The sequence below is a fragment of the Seriola aureovittata genome, chromosome 13, assembly GCF_021018895.1.
Source record: "Seriola aureovittata isolate HTS-2021-v1 ecotype China chromosome 13, ASM2101889v1, whole genome shotgun sequence".
Classification (NCBI taxonomy): Eukaryota; Metazoa; Chordata; class Actinopteri; order Carangiformes; family Carangidae; genus Seriola; species Seriola aureovittata.
The window spans coordinates 17,538,922-17,560,256 of NC_079376.1; the positions used below are offsets into that span (position 1 = coordinate 17,538,922).

At 41.9% G+C, this 21,335-nt stretch overlaps 2 protein-coding genes across 2 annotated transcripts; both read left to right on the forward strand.

The window, feature by feature from the left end:
• The first annotated feature begins 312 nt into the window (after positions 1 to 312).
• Positions 313 to 16,983, forward strand: LOC130180402 (CD109 antigen-like). The gene is made up of 32 exons (XM_056393904.1): positions 313 to 419; positions 1,547 to 1,698; positions 1,794 to 1,822; positions 1,930 to 2,163; positions 2,439 to 2,561; positions 2,675 to 2,714; positions 3,345 to 3,426; positions 3,510 to 3,615; positions 3,695 to 3,806; positions 3,907 to 4,016; positions 4,104 to 4,295; positions 4,564 to 4,668; positions 4,764 to 4,826; positions 5,309 to 5,479; positions 5,585 to 5,740; positions 6,547 to 6,619; positions 6,816 to 6,897; positions 7,046 to 7,163; positions 7,517 to 7,630; positions 7,746 to 7,964; positions 8,122 to 8,263; positions 8,919 to 9,092; positions 9,288 to 9,369; positions 9,629 to 9,860; positions 10,006 to 10,177; positions 10,586 to 10,776; positions 11,045 to 11,200; positions 11,338 to 11,403; positions 15,349 to 15,488; positions 15,667 to 15,823; positions 16,057 to 16,159; positions 16,436 to 16,983. The coding sequence occupies exons 1-32, from the start codon at positions 313 to 315 to the stop codon at positions 16,630 to 16,632; spliced, it is 4,200 nt and encodes a 1,399-aa protein (XP_056249879.1). The 3' UTR covers positions 16,633 to 16,983.
• On the forward strand, positions 12,214 to 14,952 carry LOC130179715 (piggyBac transposable element-derived protein 3-like). The gene is made up of 2 exons (XM_056392700.1): positions 12,214 to 13,549; positions 13,759 to 14,952. The coding sequence occupies exons 1-2, from the start codon at positions 12,487 to 12,489 to the stop codon at positions 14,484 to 14,486; spliced, it is 1,791 nt and encodes a 596-aa protein (XP_056248675.1). The 5' UTR covers positions 12,214 to 12,486; the 3' UTR covers positions 14,487 to 14,952.
• Positions 16,984 to 21,335: the final 4,352 nt, after the last annotated feature.

Consider the following 21,335-nt stretch of genomic DNA (forward strand, 5'->3'; position numbering starts at 1 on the left):
AACACCAGAGTGTCTCTCTCTGTGCTTTGGACATGACTGGGAATTGTCAGACTCTGAATAGATAGATGAGATGTTTCCCCCCTGGGCAAAGGCGTAAAAGAGTGTGTGAACACCCCCACCCCCCCAACTTCACTTATCCATTGTGTGTAACAAAGAATATATGTGATAATATGTACGCATGGTGGTGTGTGTGGACATGTGATGGGTGTTGGTGTGAGGGCAGGAGGTGGAGTTTTGTCACATATAGTCCAGATCGGTTGAGCTTGTGTAAGTGGACGCCGTCAGTAGTTTGGCGTCAGAGCGAAAGGTGGGATGTTTGACGAAGAAGGGAACAGGAGCATGGATGGGATCTGGACCCTGGTTCTGTGTTTGGGAGTTGTGTGTTTTGCTGTGCCTGGCTCGACTCAGGATCCAAACAGGTAAGTTGTACAGTTTGTTGCAAATGAAATCACAACAACAACTTCAAAGAAAACCTGAATTTCTTATTTTGAATACCGTGGCAAGAAGAAGTGTGTGAATCCTTTTTAGAATGATCTTCATAATGCAACAAAGAACCTCAGAGGAACAGCTAAAGGTTTAAAATGATCATTGGAGCTGGTTAACTTCTCTGTATTTGAGTCCACCACACATAAATCCTGGAGCAGGGTTGCCTGCTGTCCATGGCGGGACTCATTACATACATGCCTGAGGTTTGCTAAAGAAGCGCTCTTGACTCTCCTCAGCTCTACCAGAAAATGTTTTCAGCAATGGTTGAATTGTTTGTGTGGGAAGAACATGAAGCACTACATATGGTGTGAGAAAGGAAACTGGATACCACCATGAAAACATCATCCTAAAGGTGAAGCAGGGTGGAGGGAGGGAGCACCAGGATCTGGGGCTTTGCTGCCTCTGGGCCCGGACAGCTCGACATCATCGAGGGGGAAAATAAATTCACAAGTTTATCAAGGTATCTTCCAGGATAATGTCAGTCTGTCTGTCCACCTGCTGAAGGTCAGGAGAAGTTGAGTGATGCAGCAGGACAATGACGTTAAACATCAAAGTAAAGCTACTTCAAACAAAGACAATCCACCTGTCAGAGAGACCCAGACCTTAATCCAATAGAGATGCTGTGAATGACCTGAAGAGAGCTGCTCACACCAGACATCCTGAGAATAATGTCGGAGCCGAAGCAGCTCTATAAAGAAGAAAAGCCCTGTTCAGAGTTCCTCCTGAACATTGAGCAGGTCTGATCAGCAGCAACCGGAGGAGCTTGTTGGAGTTAATTGGAAGTTCAACCAGTTGTTAGATATAAGGGTTCACTTACATTTTCCAACAGCAGTGTGAATGTTTAATGGCTGTGTTCAATAGAGACAGGTAAGATTACAACGGTTTGTGTGATATTAGCTTACGTATGTTTTGTTTGTCTTCACTTTTGTTACCAATGAAATATAATGTATCCAGCTCATTCCAAATTCACACTTTTTTTTCTCTCCACTGTATATCGACACAGCACAAACAGAGTTGTCTGACTGATTGATAACACCCCTTTCTTGCCTCCCTCTATTAGGACAGTGTTTCTGATCTCAGGTCCGGAGGTGTTGCATGCTGGGACACCCACTCCGCTGGCTGTCACCGTTTTTGCGGACTTCTCCGGCAGGGTGACGGCTGAACTGGCACATGGCAAAACCAGCGTAGGCCAAACGGAGGATTTCCAAGGAGGTGACACCGCCATCACACTGCAATAGATTTCTGCTTGATCTGCATAATGACTTTTTGACTATTTTCAAGCGCTAAAGCATCATTCTGTTTTTAAGGGTTGACCAGGGTCCTCACACTCCCTCCTGTGAGTATATTTACTTTACTTTCCTGAGGACAAGAGAATAATACTTAATGTTTTCTAAGCCTGATATCACGTTTATGTTTCTGATAATGCTTTTAAACTCGCTCCAGGTTCCCGGCTCCGTGACGCAGAATTCTCTCTTTAACTTGACGGTGAGAGGCTATAAGGGCGACAGTCTGATTTTCTCCAACACCACCACCCTCAGCTTCAACCGCAAGAATGTCTCCTCCGTCATCCAAACGGACAGATCACGCTGCCAGCCAGGCGATACCATCAGAGTCAGAGTTGTGTCTGTCCAGTTGGATAACCATCCATACAAAGGCAGAGTGGATATCTCTGTACGGGTAGGTGTTTTTGTCTTTGTGTGTGTGTGTGTGTGTGTGTGTTTGTGTGTGTGTGTGTGTGTGTGTGTGTGTGTGTGTGTGTGTGTGTGTGTGTGTGTGGGTGTGGGTGTGGGTGTGGGTGTGGGTGTGTGTGCGCGCGCGCGCGCGTGGATGGATGTGTGGATGGATGTGTGTGAGAGAGAGGAAGAACAAAGCCGCAGGAGCTGGATAGATTTCTAGCCAGGCATTGTGTGGCGGTGGGAGAAGTTTGACTGACGTTCCTTTGTCACGCGCAGGATCCCAGTGGGAATGTTGTGGACAGGTGGGAGTCCACAGGGAATCTGGGGATTGTTTTGCGGGAATTCAGTTTATCCCAGTCAGCTCCTCTTGGAGAGTGGGCGATTGCAACAACAGTGCACGTAAGGTTGAATTTTTTTGTTTTAATTACCATTTGTGTGTCTGTTTAAAAGACTAATATTTGAATTAAAAATACACACCTGCCAATTTAACCTCTTTATCCTCTTTGCTACAGGGCGTGAACCATGAGAAAACATTCACTGTGGAGCATCATGGTAACAGACCTATGATTTTGTTTTTTGAGAGGTTCAGATTTTCTGTCTTAACACAGTGCTGACAAACTGATATGTGCTGAACACTGAGAGGCCCATTGTAAACATTCCTGTTATCCAACTCCAAACAGTCCTCGTGCTGTGTAGAAATGCAAATCCAAAGTTAATGTGAGGCATCAACAGTCTCAGCTAGACAAACCAAGTGGGTATTGTCCAAGGTTACAGCCTCATTAGGAACAAATCCCCTCATTTTGTTGCTATCCCTCGTCTACAGCTCAGCATGGACACACTTGTGTCTGGGGAAACCAAATAAATTGTAACTTTTGGATGATTTATCTGCTAAAGCTTCATATATTATCTTGAGATACACTTTTTTAATGCATTTATGCCCTGAAGACTGAAGACTGTGGGTCCCCAATCACTTACACTGGAAGCATGTCGGGGACGGATCTTGTAATGCAAACAAGAGGGATGATCACACAACGCAAAATGTCATACAAGCACCTGACTTTTGTTTTTTTTAGGACTGACTTGGAAAAACTGTGAAACTTCCATTCAAGATAAACTTGTAAAAATGGAAAACCTGTCTTTTAATTTCTGCCATTTCAACATCTTTACCGACTGTTGTTGCAGAGGGTCCTCAGTTTGAAGTGTTGGTCAAGACGCCTTCACGGGTCCTTGTTGGAGGGGACATCTCTGGATCAGTGAGAGCACTGTGAGTTCAGTGAGCTCATTAACATCACGTGGTTTAAAAAAAAAAAAAAGTACACTGAGGAAGTTTGGGTTTTGTTTCTTCAGTTTCCCCAGTGGACAACCTGTACGGGGAACATTAGCTGTCTCAGTCACTCTGACACCAGATGTGTATAATGCAGCTTCTCCGCACGTGCTAACACAAACCAAAGAGGTGAGGGTTTATTGTCCTTATAGTTCCAAGGATCTGCCGACATAATGGCACTGGCTAACTTTTGAGCATTGTTTTTCAGATCTATGGGTCAACACAGTTTTTCTTCAGCAAAGATCAACTCCAAGCCCCACACACTTCATCAGGAATGAGCAGCGTACATGTTGCTGCCTGTGTTACCATCAGCTCTACTGGTGAGATGGACTTTGAAACAGTGTTTATTATATATAAGTATAAAGTGGATTCCGTTTGCTTCTTCACACCGCTGAATGATATGATCTCTTGTCACCTCAGGAGTTAAAGTCAACAAAACAGTTGAAGTCCACCTTCTTCAGAACACATACCAGCTTATGTTCCATGATTTCCCGACATCACTTAGACCATCCTTACACTTCTCTACAAAAGTGAGTGGATTAGTATAACTCTGTTTATGTGACAGTTGTTTCAAACTGCTCTTTCCAGGAGCTAACTACCGTCTCTGTATTCCGCAGCTCAGGATCTCTAGATACGACAGGAGGCCTCTGAGCTCACAGGATCTCATGTACTCGGCTGTGGTTGAGGTCACACAGAGAAAGTCCGCGATGAACACCGAACCCACAACCCTGACAGTCCCGGTGCTCGAGGACGGGAACGTCCACATTAAGTTTAAATTGCAGGATCAAGTGGAGATGCTTTTTATGCGGGTGAGTATTTTGATTAACCTAGGATGTTGGTCCTTCAGGGGGGGAAAATAAAAGTGGTGTTCAGCAGTTTCGTTATGTGTAAGATGAGTAGTTTCAGTACAGTAAGATTACATACTTGCTTACCAGTACGAAAAATGACCCCAGGACCTGTAAACTGCATTAAAGTTTAAGAAAAGCTCAGATTCTGATTCAAACATTGTCACCATCTTCTCTACAACCCCAAATGATTATCGTGGTTCATATTTTTTAATGTTGTGTTTATATTAAGGCCAGATTCCAATCCAGTGAGGAGACTCTGAGTGTGTACAACAACTACTCCTCCCCTAGTGGCTCATATATTCAGATCTCCCCAATCGATACCTTACCTGCACAGGTAACCTTTGGCTTTGTGATAATGTATGTATGTTCTAAATTATGATGTTAATCATGTAGCTATATTATACGTTACATAATATTTTCAACTTTCAGATTGGATTGCCTCTTCAAATAGATGTGGAGAGCACCTTTAAACCAACTGCGCTTCACTTTGTGGTACGTTTGGTGAAATATATCAAACAATGCACGCGTTTGTATCAGTTTGTAGTTATTGCTGTTCTGCTGGAAATCAGTAGAATTTTATAGACTAGGCCAAGATACTTTATCTTACTGTCCTTATCACATAACCTTGAATAAGTACTAAAGGTTAAATATATATTCTCCTAGAAATGTAAATCTTTTAACACGACCTGAAGATGTGACAATGATAAGCATTTATCATTTACCGTGCAATCTACAACACTGCTGTCCAGGATGCAGTTTCCAAATTCACTCCATTTCCTGGAAGTTTTTTAGTTGTGTGTTGTGTTACACACATAGAATATCAGTCTCGTCCTCTGATATTTCTACATTTAGTTCTGACTGCCGTTTTGAAATTGATAATACTGCAAATACTGTGCACTACAGTGGACGCAGTTGAGGAGGATTGTGGTCAGATGCTTATAACAAATTCTTCGTCTCTATTGTCATACTTCCAGGTGAGCTCTCGAGGTCAGGTCGTGGCCGCTGGAACAAAGAATTCCTCCCCTTTTCCTCTGACCCCAACACTGTCCTGGTCCCCTGAGGCCTTTGTCACTGTCTACTGCATCCTCTCGAATGGAGAGGTCACCAGTGACACGGCGCACATACCCATCAATCAACACAGCGATGTACTTACATTTATTGTTCTATCACTCTACTTTATTGTATTATTCAAAGAGGTGCGTTGTTCTCCGGGACCTTCCTGTGATCCCCCGTGTGTTCGCTCTCCTCAGCTATCGCTAAAGTGGAGCAGTGACGAGGCGCAGCCAGGTGAACAGGTATCACTCACTGTGACTACCCTTGAGCCCAGGTCCCATGTGGGAATTGCGGTAATGGGGGCGCATGATGACGGCACTCCAGAGGATGACCAGGACTTAAAAGTGAAGCAGGTATGGCAACTCTTTTGACTTGCCAAAGCCCTTTCAAAACATTGATTAGTTTATGTGTTTTGCGGCTGGGATTTAGAGTCACTTGATAGGAACCCGGAAGCTTCTGTGCTCTAAAAGCCTTGACAAAAGAGCAAAATACAATCTCTGAAACGTAAACTTCTGTGAACTTCCTTCAGAAAGTCACCTGTTTAGATACTGTCAGATATACTTAATTTCTCCTTTGTCCATTTCACAGTCTAATTACAAAGCGCCAGTTCTCCCAGTCGCCTTAATCTGTTGGAAAATTGAAAAGACACACTTTCCTCAGTTGGATACTCTATGACTATTCAGTGTGTGACCGCTAAACCAGTCGGTCTGGATGTAACCTATCTGTCTGCTTTGTTAGGAGATGATTCTGCTGTTTCTAAGAGCTGGTAACTCTAGTGTGTTGGGTGTGTGTCCTGAGGGTTATTGATGGATGCAAGATGGAGGAAATGATACTTCACCACAGTGGCTGGTCTTAGGATGACCTTTTCTCATCTCCAAAGCTCTGGCAGCGCGTATTGTGTCTGGTCGAATAGATCATTTAAAAGCCGAGATCTCCTCAGGCACCTGCAAGAGCTGAGACACTTTTTGCACCTTACATCACCTGCCAAGACCTGACCTACTTTCCACAGGCTGTCACACTAATGATGTATCATCGGACGGTGGACCGCTTTGTACATGGTTTAATGGTGGTGCACATCTAGATAACACTGTTTGTGGTCGTATTTTCAGCAGCTTACATCAACACATTTTTATCATCTTTTTTTGTGTCTTTCACACAGCAGGAATGTCACATTAGGATTCTGACCAATGCCAGACTGTATCAGAAAAAGCAGCCTGATGGACCAAAAAATGGTATGATGATAAATTACACAGTGAGTCCTTCAATATAGCATCTACTCTGTATTTGGAGTCCCTCTTGTGGCCATTTAGCACATTGTATCAATCCCATGATTTCAATAATAGTAGATTTAACCTTCAGTCTTTAGATATAAACACGGCCTGGGCTTCTTCTGATCTCTTTTCACTCACTTGGGGGGGTTTTCAATAGGAAATGTCCTATCGGTGGAGAAGTACTGGAGCCAGTGGACGGCTGCTGCTGAAACCTTGCTGTGGTTAGACACTAATGTGAGGTGAGAGCTGAAAGGTGCATGTGTTGTTGGGGTAGGAGATTAAAATGAGTGATCTGCATTCAGTTCACTGCGTTCCCATATTTAGGACAAAACATGTTAAATAAATTCTGTGTCATGCTTTTTTTTTTTCTTCTGTCATTTCTATCAGTGATAACACTTGGACGAGTGGGACAATAACAGTGCCAGACGGTGTTACTTCTTTGAGAGCTGTAGCACTGGTAATGTCAGACAACCTGGGTTTGGGCTTCACTCCGGTGCCACTGAAGGTAACTTAATACTCAGCATGTGCCACTATATACTAGTAGATTTAGGATAGTTTCCAGAAGTCCTGTTGTTTTGTTTTGAAAACTGGATGTTGTGCTTCTCTGTCTGTGGCCCACTTTTCTCGTCTAGACAAGGGAAGTGATTTTCAGTTCTTCCCCTTGCACGAAGGACTGAAGTCTGTTCACGCACTTCCTGTACTGAAAACAAACCAAAGAAAGAAAATCCCATGAAGCATTGTAGCTTTAACTAATATTCAAATAAATCTGACTGATATTTTGTAAGTCTAATGGTGCTTTCTTTTTTTGTTTTTGTATTATTGTTTGCTTTGAGCTGGCCTATGTCCTCTCATCCACAGCTGACTGTATCCAAAGATTTCTCATTGTCTCTGAATGTCCCATCGTACCTCATCAGGGGAGAGGAGATTGTGCTAGAGGTGAACATCATCAACCATTTAGATCAGGACATAGAGGTATGAAAGACTATATTTGTGGTATATTCTGGCCTGAAACATCTGAAGAAAGAAACTCCATAACTGATTTTTTTGTTTGTTTGTTTTTTTGCTTCCAATATGTTTTTCTCTGCAGGTGATCATGCTGCTCGCACAGAGCAAGGCCTTTGAGTTTGTTTTGGGAGACAGAGGGGATGTCTCTGTGGTAAATGCCCAAAAACTCACCTTAGGGAGTCATGCCTCTACTTCAGCCCTGTTCCCTATAAGGCCTGTAGCTCTGGGTGTGATGGAAATATCCGTTGACGCCGTATGTGCTGAGGCCTCAGACAGCATAGTCCGGAAAGTGCTTGTGAAGGTATGCTGGGATGTAAAGATTGGATAGTATCTATGAATTTAGTGGGCGAAGCCTTCGTGAGGTTGAGAACGGCGGGGATGGATGTATAAGATACAACGTGCCACATGACATACAGTTAATTCGACAATAACAGTGACTTGCTTCCATGTTCCTGTAGCCTGAGGGCGTGGAGCGGTTCTTCTCAGAGACTCTGTTTCTGGAGCTGGAGCCAGAGAAGCAGAGCAACACCAGATCCCTCTCCTTCTCCTTCCCACCAGATACGGTACTGGGCAGTCAGAGGGCCCATGTGGCGCTGGTTGGTACGTCCGCCATCTGTCCTCCCTGTTGTGTCAGCGGCAGCTCCATCTGAGCGCAGTTTTATATTTGCTGTTAGTCGATTAGGAATGTGTAATATGTTTAGATGTTGAAGTTAGGTATATGCGTGTCAAACTCATGAAAATGTTTAGGTACTGCATGTTGAAAAATGGACATCAAACAGGATTGTTTATGGTGGACAGATTGTGAACATCTGTCAGGCTGTTGGGTTTGGCTCCATTCAGGTTGAGGGATGTTGGGCATTTGTCACGGTAGAGGGGTAAGCTTCGGGATTTTCCAAAAGTGCGGTTTCCCTACGCTTGCTGTGATAGTCAGCTTTATTAAACGTCAAGCAAATGTGCAGGATGGAGTTTTTGTCTCTATTGTAGATTGCTGTTTCCATTCGCCATTCTTCCATATACCTTTCAACTTAAACCACAGCTCTGACTTTCTAAGTGCATTGGCATTTCAAAAGCATGGTTTTCTTTTACATAGAGGTCAACAGTTTCCAAAGTTGAACTGCAATGGTAAAGCATACATTTCAAACATGACATGATATCATGTTTGAAGCACAGACTGTCTGTGATCTGAAACCTATTAGTGAACATGTTATATAACAGTTAAATCCTTCCTCTTTCCCTCATGTATTGCTTTACACAGGCGACATCTTGGCCTTGTCCTTCAACTTGGATTCGCTGGTTCAGATGCCTCTTGGCTGTGGGGAGCAGAACATGATCCACTTTGCTCCAAGTGTTTATGTTCTCCAGTACCTGGAAAAGTCAAACCTGGAAAATAAGGAGATCAGGAGCAGGGCTCTGGGTGTTATGAATGAGGGTAAGCAGCCTTTACGTGACTCACTGGAGTCACTTATATTCGCTTATAGTAAATGAAACTGTATACTGTGTACACATTGTAATATTAATGTTATTTGGGCATAAGAGAGCAAATTCTTAGTGATAATTCATTGTATTAATGTAGGTATTTATTACTGATTTTCACTTTATTTTTCATGTCATATGAACACGTAAGGATATCGGAGACAACTGTCCTACCAACGAGACGATGGGTCCTTCAGTGCTTTTGGAGCCAGCGACACCTCTGGGAGCACGTGGTAGGTCACCAGTACACTGGAAATGACACATGTGACAGGTAGTTGATTGTAAATCAGGTGAAAGACTCTGCACGTGGGAAGCAAAAGGTTAATCAATCATGCACTCCTTTTATTTTCATACCAAAGTATTGTTTGGTTCGAGAGAATATTGTCTTTTTTGCAACTTCTCATCTTTTGTTCTGCATTGATATACATTGAATCTATAGAAATGTAATCTCCATGGCTCCAACGCTGCTTCCGCCTCTGTCTCTGGTTGTAGGCTGACGGCCTTTGTGCTGCGGTGCTTCCTCCAGGCTCAGCCCTACATGCAGATAGATTACAGTGTCCTGACCAGAGCCATGGCTTGGCTCTTGAAACAGCAGGGGCCTCAGGGAGAGTTCAGTGAGGTCGGCAGGTTGATCCACACTGAGATGCAGGGAGGACTGGATAATGGCCCAGTGGCACTCACTGCCTATGTGCTGATTGCACTGCTGGAGGACGAGACCTATTCGGTACGTCAAGGGAATGTGTGTATGTCAGTGGAGAAGGTGAAATTACATGAGAGAATGACGGAATATTTCAAGGCTGTCATTTTAAAGTATGTGAGGGAGGGAAGTAATTTGACAGTAATGGCCTTTTCTCTGGTTCCTGTTGAAGGACACGTACCCAGGCAATGTGTCCCTGGCCCAGACGTACCTGGAGAGTCAAGTGACCGGCGGGGTGGCCAGTAACTACAGCCTGTGTCTGGTGGCATATGCTTTGGTTCTGGCCAACAGTCGTATGGCTGACACTGCCCTGTCTGAGCTCATCAGGCGAGCTGACAACACAGGTAATTTATTAAAGGTTTTCTGTTGTTTTAAGTTGAGAAAGGTGCATTTGTACCTTTTCATGCCTTAACATCAAAGGTAGTATTTCTTGTCTTATATTTAGACCATGACTCACATAGTGAAGTACCTCCTGAGGCGATGAGCAATTTGTAGGAAGTTACTGTATTGCACCACCATGTGTTGAGTTGCTAGAATGTTTCTGCCTGAGTAGTGGGTGAGATTTCAAACTAAAAACAAAATACATAATAATCTAACTCCTTTGGATCTTAAAATTCCTAAGATCCAGATCCATCAAGAGCAGCAGCAACAATGAAGCACTTCATGTAAATGTTTGTCATTGTGCTGCATGATAAATCTGTAGGAGCAATATGTGGATGTACATATGTTGATTGAATCATTTTATTCCGAAGATGGAGTCATGATGTGGAGATCCTCTGATGGGCTGAAGTCACATGACTGGCAGCCGCGCTCAGTGCAGATCGAAATGGCCTCCTACGTGCTGCTGGCTTTCTTTAGGCGTGGCACCCTTATTGAGGGCATTGCAATTCTAAAGTGGTTAAGTAAGCAGAGAAATCATCTGGGAAGTTACAGGACAACACAGGTGGGACAAAACCTTAATTCTATTACTAAACTAAACTGTTTGGTTCAGGCCAAAGGAAAAAGCTCGTAAATGAGGAGCACTTATCATTAAACACCAATTTCATGAATATGTTTATCGCAAACTCATAATATGTTATTCTGTTTTGAAAATAGCTTTATATCACAGCTTTAGGCAAATGTGTTACCATATCGCAAAGATATCCCCCTATTCTGCACCAGACTATATGTGTGGTGACATGAAGTTGATTTTGACCTCTGTTCTTCCTCAGGACACAGTGGTTGCCCTCCAGGCTGTGTCTTACTACGCTGCATTCGGTGGCGCAAACGCCATTGACCTCAGGCTTAATGTGTCTGCTCCAGCGTCTTCGTTTGTGTCTCTGTTTAGTGTCAACTCCACTAACTATCGGATGTATCAAAGCCAAGAGGTAATAAACCTGTGTAGAATCTCAGAGTTAATGCCTAATGCGTGTATAATTACATATTTCTTTGATACTTTGTATGATGCTGTCCTTACTGTACCACTGCCAACCTGTAATTTCCACTTTTACTTTATGTTTTCAAGCTTAATGCTGACAAAGATATACACTTGAATATATACCTGGAAGGAAGAGGATTTGCATTATTTCAGGTACAGGATTTACAACATTGCTGTTCTATCATCTGCTCTTCTTTGTTTTGTTAAAGCCGCCCATGTTGAAGGAAAATGTAACACCACAACTCCAAACTACATCTGACAATACAGGAATGTTTCCATGCTTCCAACATATTCAGCACAACATTAAGTATAGTCCAACCACCAGAGCATGACCAGAATAAATTGAACACAGCAGCTGTGCATGATAGCTTCACCCAGCACAATGTGCTGCATTGTAGATGTGAAACCAAAACAGCTAAATGCAAAAGTAGCACAATGAATGACTCAGCAATTAACATCTGGAGCACATGCTGTAGTTTACTGGATAATATCAATGAGATATTGTCTTATATTCCAGATCCCCTCTGCTGTATACCCTGCTTTAACCTGTCTGTAATTCAGTACTTTAACCCATAAGGACCCACGGTGACACGGTTGTCTCACGCCCTATTAATGCTCAGGATGGTTCCATGTTAAGTTAATCCTTGATTTTTCACTCATGAAGTCCCAGAGTAACACCTATAGCGCATTTATGATAGGTCATGTGACCAGTGGGGTGATCATGTGTTTCCATACCAACCGACTGAACTTGACTGAAAGTTGCATTTGGAAAAACCAGCTACCTAGCTAATTTGAAGCTGCTCTTTCAGAGGCTAAAAGGTAAGATTTATCCAATTCAAGAATTGCAATGTTTAAATATCATGCTGTTTGTTAAAAATAAACTATTGTTTACACATTTCTTGAAGAACTTTGTATAAAACGATCAAGTAAATATTGGTGTGACACAAATGTCACATCGGGCAATTAGCCTAAAAACGGTTGAAAAAAATTGTTGTGACTTATGTGTCACAATAAGAAAACTAATCATGATCTGATCAGTTTACTTGGCTGATTCAATTATATTTAGTTATATATTGTTTATTCTAGCTTAATTGAACCAATATCAGTTATATAATTTTATTCATGGGTTGCAATAAGACCTGTTGGGCACCAAGTAGCTAGCTACTAAAATGGCAGGTCTGGGACTACATCATGACATCAGGCAAGGCATGAATATTTACCATTTTTTCTCTCTAGATGAACAGGGAAAAGAGATGGGATTGGGATAAGCATAGCCAGTTCATTCTGGACATGATTCAGAATGGAGATGAAAGTGAGATTGAGGGATTTGGTGGTACCAGCTCAGATGAAGACGATCCTGTCGAAGATCCAGATTACACTCCCTTGAATCAGGAGTCAAGTGAGTCTGAATGTGAGTCAGAAGAGGAAATACCTCAACCAGAAGGGGAAGTGTCTCAACCAAGAGAAGTACCTCAACCAAGTACCTCAACCAAGAAACATCTTACTGGCCAAGAAAATAAGTTCTCTTGGAGAAAGAAACCTTTTGAAGCCCCTGACTGCACGTTCAAAGGAGAGAGTGTCACACCTCCAGACGAGCTTCCCACTCCCCTGCAGTACTTCAGGAGGTTCATTACAGAAGAGATGATAGAGTCATTGATGGAGCAAACCAATCTGTACAGTGTCCAAACCACTGACACGCTCAAGAATGTGAACACCACAGTCAAGGAGCTGGAAATCCTAATTGGCATGTACCTGCGCATGGGTCTTTGCCAGCTTCCAGGAAACCGTACCTACTGGGAAAACAACACAAGGTGTGCCATGGTAGCTGATAACATGTCACGCAACCGTTTTCAGACCCTCCTCGCATCTCTCCACTTCGCTGACAATACGGATTCATCAAACAGGCAAGAAGGGGACAAATGCTGGAAGATCCGTCCATGGCTTGATATGTTCCGCAAACAATGTCTTGAGATCACCCCAGAAGAGTACAACTCTATCGATGAGCAAATGGTGTCTTTCAGAGGAACGCGCAGCCCAATAAGGCAGTATGTCAAGAGCAAGCCCCACCCCTGGGGATTCAAGATCTGGGCCCGTTGCACTTCCACAGGAATCCTCTGTGATTTTCAGGTGTATGAAGGTGGCACTGGGAAAAGAACCACATTTGGCATGGGAGGAGACGTGGTGCTCAAGCTGTGTGAAACTCTTCCACCAGGCCAGAACTACAAAGTGTTCGCTGACAACCTGTTCTCTTCAGCACCACTGGTGCTTGAGCTTCTTCAGCGGCAGATCTTCTACACAGGTAACAGACACACACACACACACACACACACACATACTGACACACATATGCACACTGACATACACTGACACACACAGGTATTAACAACATAAACAATTATCATCTTTCACTATTGTCCTATTCTCACTTTTGTCTTATTCTCCTGTATCCTCTCTTGTTTTTGTTTCTAGTTTTGTCACTCATTTTGTCTTATTGTTTATGTATTACAGGAACACTCCGCAGCAATCGCTTGTCTGGATGTCAGCTTGAGGATGACAAGAGTCTTGCCAAGAGAGGCAGAGGATCTTTCGATGCCAGGGTGGAGAAAGAGGGATCCATGGCCATTGTAAAGTGGCATGACAACAGATCGGTCACCTTGATCTCCTCTCACACAGCAGTGGAACCACAGGACAAAGCTCACCGCTGGAGCAAACAAGAGAAAGCATTCCTTGACGTCAACCGGCCACACATCGTCAAAGAGTACAACACCTTCATGGGGGGGGTTGACCTCATCGATGGATGTATTGCCAGGTACAAATACAACATGAGGTCACGGAGGTGGTACATCTACCTGTTCTGGCACAGCATCATGCTAGCCCTGGTCAACGCGTGGCTGACCTACCGCCGTGACTGCAAGCTGCTTGGTCAGAGGCCACTAAATCAAAGAAGATTCCAGGCAGAGGTGGCAACTAGCCTCATCCTCATCCAGGCAGAAAGGGGGCGCCCATCACTCGACAGCAAAACCCCATCTCCACCAGCACCTCCCAAGAGAGTCCGTGTCGGAGTTCCTGATGATGTTCGTCTGGACCAGGTTGCACACTGGCCTGTGAAATGTGCCAAGCGTGGCCGCTGCAAAATCTGCAAAACCAATGCAACCACCACCGTCTGCGAGAAATGTGACGTGCGTCTCTGCTTCACTGAAGAGAGAAACTGTTTCAAAACATACCATTTTGCCTAGGCACACACCCAAACCCCTCTGCTAAATAGGTAATCCACCAGTAGTTCAAGCTCTGGCCTTCATCCCTATATTTCTACTTTGTCCAGAAACAAATCTGTTACAAATTCCACAAAAGTTGTTGAGCTTTTAGGTTATTCATTGTGGAATTACAAATGTTATTATTCTGGTGAGCTTTGACAACCTGTTAGAGAGTAGAAAAGGATCAATAGTGATCAGTGGTGTGAAGTGGAAGGCAGGGACAGTGTTATTGATATCATTTCCTTCCATAATTATTAAGATAAGCAGCTAAACCTACTCTATGAGGCATCATGTTTTTTTCATTGTTCAGATGGTACTTTTCTTGTTGTTGATCTGAGAAAATGCCTAGACTAAACCTACAAAGAGTTTTTTTTTTCATTATTAAGATGTTATTTATGTTGTTGGATGTTGATCTGAGGATATACAAATAAAAAGACAAAGAAATACATTCTCAGGCTGATTTATTTTAAAAAAATTTCAGATTAAGGTGTAACATATAATTTAACTATTTTACGCCCGAAGTGACATCTAAGTCACTTTTGAGATCTTTGCCACCTAGTGGCAGAATTTTGAAAATTTTTTGAGAAATGTGTTCTATGTGCTCTATTTAATCTGTTTTATGCCCCCCATAATTTTCCTTGCGGTAGAAATGGGTCCGGGTCTTTATGGGTTAATGTAGAAGCAAGTAAACTAATACAGAGATTAAATTTTCTTTATTTTTCAGTTTATGGAATAGAGTCTTCTCAAGAGTATAACAGATTCTGGTTTTGTAGATAATACGATAAACTGAACTGTACACTCTTCATGGATATGTTTTTACATTCGTCTCCATGAACCCATCCAGATGAATATCTTTTACAACGTGGAGAGCACAGCATTGTCACAGAGCCACCGGCACAGCTCAGACGAGGAGGCTTTTTTATTGGATGTCAGTGTTACTGAAGAAGGAAACCACAATCACATGCTGCTGTCTATATGCATGAGGTAAATACTGCAACACAGGCGTATATGTAAAGTCAGTATCATTTTTTTTTACATTTATTTTAAAATAAACCTGTATTTCGAGTGCTATTTATCTTTATGTTGTTTTGTCATGCATATCAAATACTAACTAACAAGTGGGCTCTGAATTTATATGACCTCTTGCTTTTTTGCTCTCTAGATTAAAGGACAGTCAGATACAGTCTCATACAGGTATGGCTATATTGGACGTGGGCATGCTCAGTGGTTTCAGCCTGTCTCCTGGAGCCGCTGCCCCAACAGATCTTATCAGGAAGGTGGAGATACTGCCTGAGAAAGTAATCCTGTACCTGGATTCAGTAAGTGTCAAAAGCAGGTCAACGTTTCATGGTCAGGATGACAGTAGTCATTAGATGATTAGATCATTTTGAGTGCAACTTCAATTCCATAAGACTGGCCTCCAGAAAACTCTTCATTTTTATTTTGTGGTTTAATTTTACCACAAGTACTACCAGGAATATCACTATTACACTGTATATTGTGTGTATAGACGCAGTAGTATATCATCATTCACTTCTCTGGCTCTTTGCAGCTTACCAAGTCAGAGGTTTGCATCGGACTTCCCGTCGTCAGAGACTATAAAGTGGCCCATGTACAGGATGCTGTGGTGCAGGTTTATGACTACTACGAATCAGGTGAGTACAACTCACCTCACTCAACACACAGTCTTGTAATTTCATCATGTTGTATGCATTTATTCAAAATGTGTTTAAAACACAAACCTGAAAATGAAAAGCAGTTGGCTGTTTTAACTGTGATGCTGTTAAAATGAGATTATTCTTGCCGTTGGACTGTGGAAAAAATCAAGATCACTCAACATACAATTGCCAGTATTATTTTACTGTGATTTACACAGAGTAGGAGAGACAGATAATCATAATATCAGTTGATTATTTTCCCTGTCTCCACAGTGAGAAAAGCAATAAGAACATACAACTCAGATTTTCTCCACAACATGGACTCCTGCTTCTTCTGTGGTGGAAATTGTGATCTCTGCAGACCAGGCATCACCATCACAGTTTCCTCAGCCCTCTTGTCTCACTCGGTGAACAGCGCCACCTACAGCTTGAGTTGCATATTTCTTGGAGTCACTGCTTTTTTTCTGTAGTCTGATTTTACCGAATGTTTTTTAAAATTATTGAAGCAATGAATATACAGTGAGAGGCATTGTTTTAATACAGTTTGTATACATTGATATGCACTGGATGCAATTTAAAAATTCTAGACAATAATTATTATTTCTTGTCAAGTGATTGTAACATTTAGAGAACTGTTTGTATTCTGCACTTTTTCCTTAGTGCACACTTTCCTTCTACTATTTACAATGTGTTTTGTTTTGTATTGTTTTTGAAATTACTGTCTTTGGAAACCTACCTATACATTTCATTTCGGCCATACCGTGTATATATTTTTCTGGCTCAGTACATTAGAAAACAAATAAAAGAATTTCTTTACTCACTTCATGAAACCTGCCATTCTCCACATAAATCCACATGTTGACTGGAATAAAGATCTCATCTATAGTTGGCAGCAGAACAAATGAAAAGGATTTATTTCTCAGTTCCACGTGTGTCCTGTTGTCCCCATTCTGGCAGAAAATGCAGACGTGCTAAGCTGCCTGAAGCCATATAAAGACTAAAATAAGATTTATTCTACAGCCCTACTGTACTTTCCAGTAAATGGCTGACTTTGGGATTTAATGTGTTTCTTCTCCTGTTGATAGAAAACACTCCTGCTTGAGTGAAACAGGGTGTAAATATGGCTTTGAGAACAAAAATTCCCTGTAAGATCATTTGGGGTGAAATAAAACCTACCATACTCCTCTGCCACGTCACGTCACGCTAAGCCAGAGGAATGAAGACTGACCTGCACACATATGCACAGATGTAAATCATCACCGCTTGCATATCATGTAATATAAGTGATGTTTCAAAGTTTCAACCTACTGTGTTCAGTCTATAGCATATATCATTTTGTACAATGCAAACATTTCACGGCATGTTCCCTTGAACCTAATAACCTTTTTTGGTTCTACTAATCAATAAGCTCACACTGGCAGCATTTTACTTTAAAGGTAAGAAGAACTATATTTGTATCCTGAGTACAATGATGCTAGTTAATTCTATATAGTTCATTCTATATATTTTATACTGGCGTCTTCTCCACATACAGTACTGTAAATGATGCATGTTAGTGAGATGATATTAATACCTTACCCTTAATGAATCAGCAAAATACCTGAGAAATATATACAGTGTGTTACAGTTACAGTAAAGTTAAATTTACAGTAAATTAAACCTGTTGTCAACAAACATCTGTCCTGTTGAAATGTCTGTCAAGTTACGTTATGTTCTGTAGCCTCAACCTGACCTTTGACCTCTTTCAAAGTAAACCACACTCTACCCTGATGCCTTAAAAAGAAAAAAAAAAAGCTGTCTTCATGTTTAGTGCTTAAATGGCAAGGCATGTCTGATTTTTATGTGTTCGATGTTTTTATAAGGCTCATTGAGCAAACCAATCTCCCACCAGGGGCAATAAAGTTTTTAGTTCATAAGCAAAAACAGACATGGTATGAAGCTGAGAACATGAGTTGTTTCACTAAAAGCAAATACATACTTCAGGCAAACTTATACACATTTGGACCTTTAACTTTTGGCTTCTGTGGAATGTAACAAACGGTTACAATTTGCCTCACTCCCTCGCTTTTAAAATGAAATGAATCCTTCAGTAAAGTTAATTTACACCAGTACAGATCCATGAAAAGCCTTGAGAGAAAAGCAGAGATGGTGAGTAATATACTTCCACCTTTAGTAGACAGTGATGCTACTGTGAATATGTTGGGATGTCCCACATTTTGGCCATATGTGATCAAACTACCTTGTGCTTGTCCCCATAGCGTTCACATATGTTGTTGTTATAAGACATTACCTTATATAAACATGTTGCAGAAACTGGTACTGCACACTAGTAGTTTACAGGAGTTTAAGGAGGTTCAATTGCCCCCTACAAGAAATAAAGTAATTCCATACAGTGCAGTTCCCTTAAAAACATGCACTACTTTTTACATTGTTCTTGACAATCTTCTTTGTTTAAAAAAAAAAAAAAACTGAACAGCTGCAGTACAGATTTACAACCACTAGATGGCAGGCTTGGTATCATAATAATGATAGGTTCAAAGCTCAGCTGAGATCTCAAGCCCATATTAGTATAAACTGATAGTGCCACAAACAGGAAATACTTTTTGTCTGAACATGTTTTTGATTTAATAATAACTTTGCTGTTACCAATAAATACAAAAAATTCTCATCATGCCAGGATGATGTGATGAGACAATGTTCCTCCCCATAGAGCATTTAAAATAGAGTTGCAAAATATGCCACTTTTTGTGATGCGAGGAATAATCAAAAATGTGCATTTGCATCCTGCGTGACGTCACACTATTTATTGCCTGTAAGTAATTGTGTGTGTTTGTTTAACTGTGCTGTGGCTCTGAATATGTACTCACATGGGATACCAAACATAACACCAAACACATAAAGGTCATGACCCACTACCCTGGGCCTTCTCGTGGGTCAGGCTACAAAAACAGACGATCAATCAGGGGTATGCATTGGCCATGATGTCATGCATTTACTATGTCAGAGGGTTGATAACTGTCAAATATGCAGTGGGCTTAACTGACACAGAGCTTAGGCTAAGTGCAGTCAAAGTACTGAGACTTGAAGATGAGCCGAAGGAACGCTCCCCAAAAAGGCACATGGGAGAGAGATTTATGGCTTTACAAAGCATCTATCCCTCACCACTGTCTCATCTAGACGTGAAGAGCAACGTGAGATTAAAAAGAACAAAATGTAACATCTTCCAAAGAAATCGTGAATGATTTTTGCAGAACTCTCTGGAGCTTGCGGTTGGGTCATATTTTGCCCAGAACGACACGGAGGTCTAAACTGTATAACAACTCTGAGCAAATCAGGTCCTTTGAGTCTGATGACGTTTATTAATATTCACTCCCGTCAATGCGGCTGTGAGAGCAATAATGCTGGCAACACGCCTATCACCAAGGAGATGCAGATGGGGGTACACAAAGTGAAGGCGATGATTATTTATGAGTTTCATCTCCTGATGGGAGCCATTTGAGAAACATGCAATATTGTTGTTGGACTCACTGTGACAGGACGTTAGATGGAGTGTGTGTTTTGTTCAAATAAGCAATTCTCATTTACAGCAGGTTTTGCAGATGCGTCTTCAAAATGGGATGTACTGCATAACTGAGAGGACTCTGTCTCTTGCTGAATAGATTTTAACAAACGCACTCATCAAAAAGGAAAAGTCAGATGACAACACTGTATATTTAAGTGTAGTACCTTAGTTGATTTGTAAACTCAGCAATGAAAGTGATATGACGTTATAAAAATATTATGATGAATTGCACAATAAAGTCTGTATAGTTTACATTTTGTAACCACAGTTATTCAGTGTAAGATGATGTGGTCAGGAAGTGCTTCTGGTAAGCTTGATGCTTTGTTTCAGCGAAACATTTATTCCAAAAACAGAGATACTAAATTGCTCCCTGTGGCCCTGCTCCAGATGACATCAGTGGGAAAGAATCACCGTCACAACAAACAACCACATCATATGGAAACCCACTGCTGTTGGTGTCCTGACAGAAATTGGGGGTGGCAGCAGCAACAAAGATGAATCGACGGGAAAACGTCCAACTCTCAAGCGATGCAACCTGAGTGACTCCCTATGTCTGCGATTGGGAGGATGATGCGTGTGTTTGGCAAGGCACGCTCCATTCACCGGGACGAGTCATGGAAAATCCCTTTGAGCTTCCATCCCACCCAGAGTGAGTGTGTATTTACACAACCCCCAGGCGACCCTGCACAGGCTGGCCCAGACGGATGAATCCAGTCCGGACAGAAGGGACTCCAGAGGAACAAAGCAGGGCTGAAGCTTCACTCAGTCATCCTGCTTCAGGGGAACCATCCCTGATCTTATCACTATGGTATGGTCCTCTCAGGTAGAGATGCTGCCAGACTTGTGGAGTCTGGTTTCAGTCTTTGTCACCACCATAGACTATTTTTTGAGTGTGTGTGTGTGTGTGCGCTGAGGTAAACGCTATCTGCTTATGTGAGTCACTGTCTCTCAGTGTGTCAGCAGTTATCCAACTGCATGTGTTTATGTCTGCATCACTGTTATTTGTAGAAGTATGAGCTGCTACAAGCCCAATGAGACAAGTGAATCACCACACAGCCGAGATCCAGAATCATATGTTATGTATCATGGTCCTGATCTGGCTATCTTTCACAACTTGGACATTTCAGTCACAGATCTGCTCATAAAATTTGTGCTAAAATGCTAAAAATGCAAAATCATGGAATGGTAGGAAATCTTTTTAGTGATCTATAAGCTGGGAAAAAACAACATTGGGTCGTTTTAGAGATCACTGTTTTTCACGAGTTTCCTGTCTCTAGGGATGGGAGTGTAAGTTGGTTGGTTTGTCTAACAAAGCGGCGGCTGTAGAATAAGAATATTATCTTCCACCTCCAAACTGTTAGGCCGACCAACTGACTGAAATATCTCAGTAATTATGGGATGGATCACCATGAAATTTGGTAGAGACATTCCTAATCAGAGAGGATGAATGGTAATGATTAAATATAATAAAATACCTGCAACAGTAATGACATTCCCATCGGCCTCAGCTGCTCTTTCTGTGAAGAAGAAATCTTAAAGTTGAGAGATGGTCATGCAGTAACATACAGAAGTACCACTCAGCTCTTTGTGGCTTTCTCCCACACTCTCATT